At 33.9% G+C, this 8,790-nt stretch overlaps 1 protein-coding gene across 1 annotated transcript; it reads left to right on the top strand.

The window, feature by feature from the left end:
• The first annotated feature begins 307 nt into the window (after positions 1 to 307).
• Positions 308 to 4,526, top strand: stx2a (syntaxin 2a). The gene is made up of 9 exons (XM_084137998.1): positions 308 to 586; positions 854 to 919; positions 1,066 to 1,165; positions 1,527 to 1,601; positions 1,764 to 1,837; positions 1,933 to 2,041; positions 2,421 to 2,494; positions 2,579 to 2,716; positions 2,962 to 4,526. Exons 1-9 carry the CDS (start codon positions 557 to 559, stop codon positions 3,133 to 3,135), a joined length of 840 nt encoding a protein of 279 aa, XP_083994124.1. The 5' UTR covers positions 308 to 556; the 3' UTR covers positions 3,136 to 4,526.
• Positions 4,527 to 8,790: the final 4,264 nt, after the last annotated feature.

Genomic DNA, 8,790 nt, shown 5'->3' with positions numbered 1-8,790 from the left:
AATACAAATACAGAACTGAATTAACAGTAAGTGCTATGATACAGGATTATAGCTAAGATAGCACATAGGCCTTAAAAAAACAGAGGGTCCTAGAAATGCTGTCCTCAAAATGCAGCCTTCGGTAATGCAGGATCATGACTCTGCCACAAGAACTAAGCAATGCTTTTGTGTTATGAAAAGTAACCTCTACTCACACTGATTTCATTTATTTATTTTTTTACCTTGAAGACTAAAATCGTATGATTAGCCTAATCCGGAAGCACGTACAATAGAAAATTAGAATGATTTATTCATCGCGTCTAAATGTACGGAAGTAAACAGGCGGGGCTTTATTACCTGTCCTTGGATGTGTTGGAAAGTCCGACTCGTTATTCCGCGTTTTTATTCTTTTGTATAGTTCGTGTACACTTCATCTGAACTGTTCAGACCGATTTTGTGAATTATTTCAACTGATTCTTTGAAAATATTCAACTTAAAAGAACGATTTGTTCAACTTCAAACCAACGAGTCATTCTGTCATACTGTGTAACGGGTTAGAAACTACTTTGAAGCTGATATGAAGGACCGTCTGGGCGATTTAACAGCTGTAAGAGTTAAATTATTTCCTTAATTCGTGTTATTTAGATGTCAAATATTAATGATAACAATTTACGTTTCACTTACTTTCACTATCGTAAATACAGAGCTTGAATGCATTATTTGCATGGGTGCTTTAGCAAGTATTGGCTTATATCAGGTTTTCTGTTAAAACAACGTTTGGATACGTTGAAAATATTTAAAGCGAGTGGTTTATACGACAGAAAAGACCCAGCTGTCTCTGTGACTTCTTTTTATTTGTTTTGACTGTAACCAGCGCTGCAATGACACCATCATCGCTCCAGTGGAGTCCAATGCTTTCCTAGAGGACTTCCTTCCTAAGGTTTGTATCATGGGGTTTGTATGCGTGCACTTGTGTTTAAACATCTATAGCTGCTGTTTATAGTTGTAGAGCCATGTCTATCTTTACATTATAACTGAAAACGTGAAGAACCATTTAAGGCACGTTTTTTTTAAAAACGGAAACAGGTTGGTGAGGTTCAAAAACTTATCGAGAAAATTTCCCTCTATGTTGGAGAAGTGAAGCTGAGGCAAAGTACCATTCTGACAGAAATCAACCCACCGACGTGTGAGTACATTGCACATTGTTTTTGTGTCTTTACAGCTGTAAGTGCATTAGTGTCTGAGAGGGGTTCCCACAGTTATAGTAAATTAGGAAATAGGAAATTCTAATATTATATTGGAAATTTAAAATGATGATAATTTCCAGGCCATGAAAAGTTACACTCTGATACAAAATATTAAATAGAATCTCTATTAATGATTTAACAAAAAAAAAAAAAAAAACTAATTCATTAATCAGGAAATTCATTGTTCTAAAGGCATGGGAAGCCTGAATATTTACTACAGTATTAAACAACAGTGTTTTGTCTGTTCACTTTTCCTCTGTGTTCATCTCTACCATATTTTTTGTCTAATCTCATTAACAGATGTGAGAGATGAACTTGAGCAGTTTAGCCATGACATCAAGCAGACTGCAGATTTAATACGGGATAAACTAAAAGGTAATTGAATTTAAATTAGAATTTATTTGGGGGGTGCAGAATTCATGTAATCAGGCATGTACTGGCCATCAGGAACACCTGGCGAAACAAGGAATATAATCTTTTATAATCAAAATCTTTTGTTTCACATTAAAAAACTTTATTATTTGATTGTTCTTGTAGATTTAGAAGGAACATTTTCAGATAATGAAAATGCAAACACCGTCTCTGTCTACTGTCGCATCCAAAGTACTCAGGTGAGATGTAAACCTCTGCTGAATTAGAAATTCAGTATTATCCTTTAGGTGTTTGTTTTATTATTTTTTTTCTAATTTATGTTGTTCATTTATAGCACACAGTACTTTCATTGCGGTTTGCAGAAATAATGAGTATGTACAACCAAGAACTGTTATCTTTCCGAACAAAGAGTAAAGAGCGGATACAAAGACAGCTGGAGATCAGTGAGTGAACTAATACATTTACTTGTATTAACACATAAATGTCTTTTGTCACCACAGCCCATTGCTATTTGTATATTTCCTCTCTATTTCTACCAGTAGTATATAGCCTTGAAATTTAATTGGTAACCCTACTTATTTTTATTACATTATTTTAGAATCAATCATAAATGAAGTTTGGGATCAGTAATTTCAAAAATCCTTACTTTTTTCGGCAAGAGTGCATTAAATTGATCTAAAGGCACAATAAAGACATACAGTATATAATGCTTCAAGAGATTACTGTTTTTAAAATAGGCCTACATGTTGTTCTATTGCTCTGACCCCAAACTTTTCAATGGGAGTTTACTGTATATAGAAATCAGACTTGTTATTTTTCAAGGTGGTAGACTCATCACTGAAGAGGAGACAGAGGTTTTACTGCAAAGTAACAACACTGCTTTCTTTACCTCAAATGTAAGTTTCAGTGTTAACATACAGCTGAATGCACTTTTACACATAAGCTTCCTTAAATGTTAAGATAACTCTTTGTATGTATAGATCAACTCTGGGTCCTGCATCACGGGGCGAGCTCTGAATGAGATTGAGTCACGGCATAAGGACATTCTCTGTCTGGAGGCCAGCATTCGAGAGCTGCAAAATATGTTTTTGGATATAGCTGTGTTAGTCAACAGTCAGGTACTGTCAGCTTGCCGGAGAGTTAAATAAATGATCTTAAAAAAAAGAAATGGTGCAAAAAAGCCTTACACAGTTAAAAATGAAAGTTTCATTGCTTTATCTAACATGAATAGCTGCTTTACACCACTGAAATATCAGTTATCAAATATCATTTAATTATCAGAATAATGTGCATGAAAGCGCTATGGGATTATGACTTTGGTATATCATAATTTAAAGGTTTTTTTTTGTTTACTTTTTTATAGGGTGAAATGGCAAACAACATAGCAAAGACTGTGATGAAAGCTGGAAATTATGTAGATCAAGGGAAAGTGAACATGGAACAAGCTGTTGATTACAAGACATCTTGGCGTATAAGATTGCCTCCCTTGCCTTCATTCAAGCACAAAGCAAAACCGAGAACCGACAAGGGTTCTTGAAGGAATCTTGAACTTTGAACATATGCTACTTGAAGGTGCTTTTGTATTTATGAAAATGAGAGATTCATGCACCTTGCCTTTACTTGAAAAATTCCTACTTGTCACAGATCATTGCACTCCCTGAATGCTTTTCTGATCAGGTCCTTTTGATCTGTCTATTGGATTTTCTCAGCCCATTTATAAAAAATGGTTCTCATTTGGTTAATGATTAAGCTTGCTTTCAGATAGCACTAGCAGGCATTTTCTGATGCAATATGACTAAATGTCAATAGGTATGTTTACATGCACTCATTTTCCTCAGTCTGAATGAATCCAATCCAATTTCAGATTGTGAAAGTTCTGTTTATATGTGCAGTGGCCAGTCAACACATTTAGAACCAGAGAAAGCCACCACAATGTCATTGGAGCTACCCCGAGCACAATTGCCATTTTTGCTTTGTCAGAAGAGCTTTTTAGCAAATATTCAGTTAATATTCAGTCTTCTTCACTAACTAGTTTGTAAGATATAAATGTAAACATACACATCACGGCACTGCACATGTAAGGAATTTTTAAATCCGATTTAAAAAAATGTTCAGTAGCTACTGTTGATTCGATTATTTCAGGTCTACACCATCCTCTTTCAATCCAATTGAAATTTAATTTGGATTGAGCTCAATTGGATTGATTGAGGTGTTTACACAAAGGCTTTTCAGTCTGATTGAGCCATCAATCCGATCATAAACAGATTATTTGGGTGCATGTTATTTGTAGCTTATGTAAAAGCCCAGTTAGTTTCCTACATTTAACTTTTGTTTCTTGTGTTTACTTTTATTAGTATGTGTCACGTAGTTGGTGACTATTGCTTTTTTTTGTGTAACTCATAGTTCACCCAAAAATTTTAATTCTTTCATCATTTCTTCGCCCTAATGTCATTTTATGAATTACTTTCTTCTGTGGAACAAATGTTTTTTGTTCATACAATGAAAGACTAGGGTCCAAAACAGCATTGATAGTCACTGATTTGATTATATTGTTGTAAAATATAAACAACTGCAGCTATGCCATTTCAAAATCCAAATGATGGGTCATCAATTTTAAATCCTATCTGATATTTTCAGTCCTGTATTAGATGTTTAACCAAAATTAAATGCATATTGTGTAGAATACTACAGAATGGACTTGCAGGTGTTTAGTTTTTCTTAATTGCTTTGGCTCTTTTTTCTCAAAACAATAAGTTCAGATCTCTGATGTTTTGAATTTATTATTAATTTAAGCAAAATGAATGTGCTTTGGCACACGTTTTTTGTGCAATTAATTACATTTGTCTACAATTTGCACAATAACTAAATGTACATGGCTTGTTGATCCAAACTGTTGAATTGATTCTCAATAAAACTGTCAAACTCTTCACAACTTCTAAACATTATTTTATCGTGTGAGCCATCACATGCAAAATGATCCATTCACTTATCAAAATCTGTCAGACATGCATGTATATTCCATAAATATCTGACATGGAATGTTTGTAATATCTGCTAAATTAGCAAATGGCCTGCCATTGTAATGAAATAGGAATCACAATTTTTGCGAATCAACCAATCAATTTTCAAAAGCATTAATATGGAGTCTGCACAGCACAATCACTACCATTTTTGAACAAAGCTCACAACCCAAAACACCAGAAGCTACAGCAAAACTGTATAAATACATTTTTATTTATACACTGTTAAAGTATATCAATTTGTATACACTATTTTTTTTTTTTTTTAAATGTGTTACTTACTGAAAATTCAGTTTCTTGTCGTGGAAGAGCAATGGAAGATGTGTAAGAGAGTGTTCCCATTTTGGTAACTTTATAGGAATATATAATAGACTTCTATATAAACTATAGAAGAATGTCAGTTTTATACAAAGCAATCAGTGTCAACAAAAAAGTAGAACATGAAATTTGTATAACAAATATTTCCATAGTGAAAAAAACAATTAAACATCTAAACATTTTGACCAGAGTGGTTCATACAATGATAAAAACACTTCATTTTGGTGCCATCGGCCAATTTACTATTTAAAATGAAAGTTTTAACGTCATAGATAGAATGTGATGGATTGGCTTAAAAGCTCTAGGAGTTAGTCAGAATATGTAGTCTCATAATAATAATAATAATAATAATAATAATAAATGAGAAAGCTTTAAAGTTTAAATAGTAGATAACAATTAGTTATTAATTTGCATTCTCTATAACATTGTTAGCATACATATTTCACTGTCCCAACTTTGTGAGGAACGGAGATATTGTTAAAACAAGTGCTAAAAATTACAAAACAAGTGCTAGTGCTCCCTTCTCCCCTGCTAACGGTAGTGCGTGTGTATAGACGTCGTCATGGCAGCAGCGTGTAGCTGACGTGAAATTTATGCACATGCTCATAATGAGATAGTTTCTCTAAAGGTTCCTCTTGTCTCCTTCCCTGCATATTCCCTGCATACTCCCTGCATACCCAAAAAGTAGCGATTCTTTTGGGGGAAAAGTAGCGATTCTTTTGAAAAAATAGAGATTGTATTTATTGATTGATTGTATGTATTGATGCTATTTGAATAAATGTATAAATGTATTTTGTATAAATGGTGTTTCTTTTCGAAAAAGTAGCGATTCATTTTGGAAAAAATAGCAATTCATTTTGGAAAAGTAGCGATTCTTTTGGAAAAAGTAGCGATTCATTTTGAAAAGTAGCGATTCATTTTGGAAAAGTAGCATTGGAATTGATGCTATTTGAATAAATGTATAAATGTATTTTGTTTAAATGGTGTTTCTTTTGGAAAAAGTAGCGATTCATTTTGGAAAAAGTAGCAATTCATTCTGGAAAAGTAGTGATTCTTTTGGAAAAAGTAGCGATTCATTTTGGAAAAAAGCAGTGATTCTTTTGAAAAAGTAGCAATTCATTCTGGAAAAGTAGTGATTCTTTTGAAAAAGTAGCGATTCTTTTGGAAAAAATAGCGCTTCTATTGGAAAAGTAGCAATTCTTTTGGAAAAAGTAGCGTTTCTTTTGGGAAAAAGTAGCGATTCATTTAAAAAAGTAGCGATTCATTTTGAAAAAGTAGCGATTCTTTTGGGAAAAAGTTGTGATTCTTTTGAAAAGGTAGCGTTTCTTTTGAAAAAGTAGAGATTGTATTTATTGATTGATTGTATGTATTGATGCTATTTGAATAAATGTATAAATGTTTTTTGTATAAAAATTGTGTTTTTTTTTCCGAAAAAGTAGCGATTCATTTGGAAAAGTAGCGATTCTTTTGGAAAAAAGTAGCGATTCATTTTAAAAGTAGCAATTCATTTGGAAAAAGTAGCGATTCGTTTTTGAAAAGTAGCGATTAATTGAAAAAGTAGCGATTCTTTTGGGAAAATATCGATTCTTTTGGAAAAAAAGTAGCGATTCATTTTAAAAGTAGCGATTCGTTTTTGAAAAGTAGCGATTCGTTTTTGAAAAGTAGCGATTCGTTTTTGAAAAGTAGCGATTCGTTTTTGAAAAGTAGCGATTCATTTTAGAAAAGTAGCGATTCATTTGGAAAAGTAGCGATTCTTTTGGAAAAAAGTAGCGATTCATTTTAAAAGTAGCAATTCATTTGGAAAAAGTAGCGATTCGTTTTTGAAAAGTAGCGATTCATTGAAAAAGTAGCGATTCTTTTGGGAAAATATCGATTCTTTTGGGAAAAAGTAGCGATTCATTTTAAAAGTAGCGATTCGTTTTTGAAAAGTAGCGATTCATTTTAGAAAAGTAGCGATTCATTTGGAAAAAGTAGCGATTATTTTGGAAAAAAGTAGCAATTCATTTTAAAAGTAGCAATTCATTTGGAAAAAGTAGCGATTTGTTTTTGAAAAGTAGTGATTCATTTTAGAAAAGTAGCGATTTATTTTAAAAGTAGCAATTCATTGAAAAAGTAGCGATTCTTTTGGGAAAATAGCGATTCTTTTGGAAAAAAGTAGCGATTTGTTTTTGAAAAGTAGCAATTCATTTTTGAAAAGTAGCGATTCATTTTGGGAAAAGTAGCGATTCATTTTGGGAAAAGTAGTGATTCTTTTGGAAAAAGTAGCGACTCTTTAGGAAAAAGTAGCGATTCATTTTTGAAAAGTAGCAATTGTGTTTATTGATTGATTGTATGTATTGATGCTATTTGAATAAATGTATAAATGCATTTTTTATAAATGGTGTTTCTTTTCAAAAAAGTAGCGATTCTTTTGGAAAAAGTAGCGATTCTTTTGGAAAAAGTAGCGATTCATTTTTGAAAAGTAGCGATTCTTTTGGAAAAAGAAAAGAATGGAGGTTAATAAAGGTCTGCGGAGGTTAATAAAGGTTTTCTGAAGTGAAGCGATGCGTTCATGAAAGAAAAATATCCATATTTGAAACTTTATCAACTAAAATAACTAGCTTCCGGCAGACGGCCGTACGCATCGGTTTCATGATCGATTTACGCCAAAAGAGTAACCCTTGACCTTGACGCACAACGAAATGACGGCAATTGACCAGGGGGCCAATTTTTCAGAAAACACTGAAGCTTCCCCGGGTGCCGCCATTGATTAGCAGACCCCCACCTGCTGTTAGCATTCCATTGACTCCCATTCATTTTGGCGTCACTTTGACAGTGAATAACTTTACATCTGAGGCGTTTAAAGACTCCATTTGTCCATTATTTATTTCTAAAGAAACAAGAAAATGTATAAAAGGCTCCATTACCTTGTATCTTGCGTTATGGCCCCGTAGAAGCAGTTTTTGTAAAAATAGGCTAACGATTGCGTCATAACCACGCGACTCTCTGTCGCACAGTAGAGAAATTACCGTATGGACAGGAGGAGAAGCTCGCGGGCAATCGGGGGGACGTGGAGGCAAAATGGCAAAGTAATTAATCAGAATACTTAGCAAAAGTTTCTCCTGCTCCTAGCTCATGGACACCTCCTACTCACACTCTCCATCTCTGCAAGTTTCGGAAGGGAATGATTTAGATTTCGCTTGGCACAGCTACTAGAAGACAGACAGGTTGCTCACGTCACATCTACGTCGTCAAGCTCAGTTTGAGTCTGCGCAGTACGCTCAGCCATCAGGAAGTGAGTGCTTCTAATTGACTTTACTTTTCTCCGTTGAATCCAATGGGGTCGCTGTGTCAATTTCTTTTACTGTCTATGCAATTGACGCCTCTCGCAGTTCAAACAAACAGGGCTGGGCAACTGCGTTCGTCATTACATTGTGCGTCAACTCCGATTGTATTCATATGAAAGAAGAATGTCATATGCACCTAGGATGGCTTCAGGGTAAGTAATTCATGGGCTAATTTTTATTTTTTGGGGTGGACTATCTCTTTAAGGTTTGAATAAGGTACTGGAAACATTCCTTTGATTTTAATCCATATTGACAAGATATTTGTTGGCTGCACATCTATGATGCGAATCTCTCGTTCCACCACATCACAGCGGTGCTCAAGCTAGCTGCATTGCTGGAAACACAGACACAGGGAACTTTCTAACTTAGTACATTAGGAAAATATTTATTAAAATAATGAACAGGTCCTAAACTGTACTATTTAGTTAGTTCAAAAGAAAGCAGTGACAGGAAGTATTGAACAAACAGATGTTTACAAAAATTTTTTTCAAATGAAGATCACAATCTCCTCTGAGATTAATAATTCAT

Source organism: Abramis brama (genome assembly GCF_963993115.1).
Source record: "Abramis brama genome assembly, chromosome: 15".
Taxonomy (NCBI): Eukaryota; Metazoa; Chordata; class Actinopteri; order Cypriniformes; family Leuciscidae; genus Abramis; species Abramis brama.
This window is presented reverse-complemented; position numbering and strand designations above follow the sequence as displayed.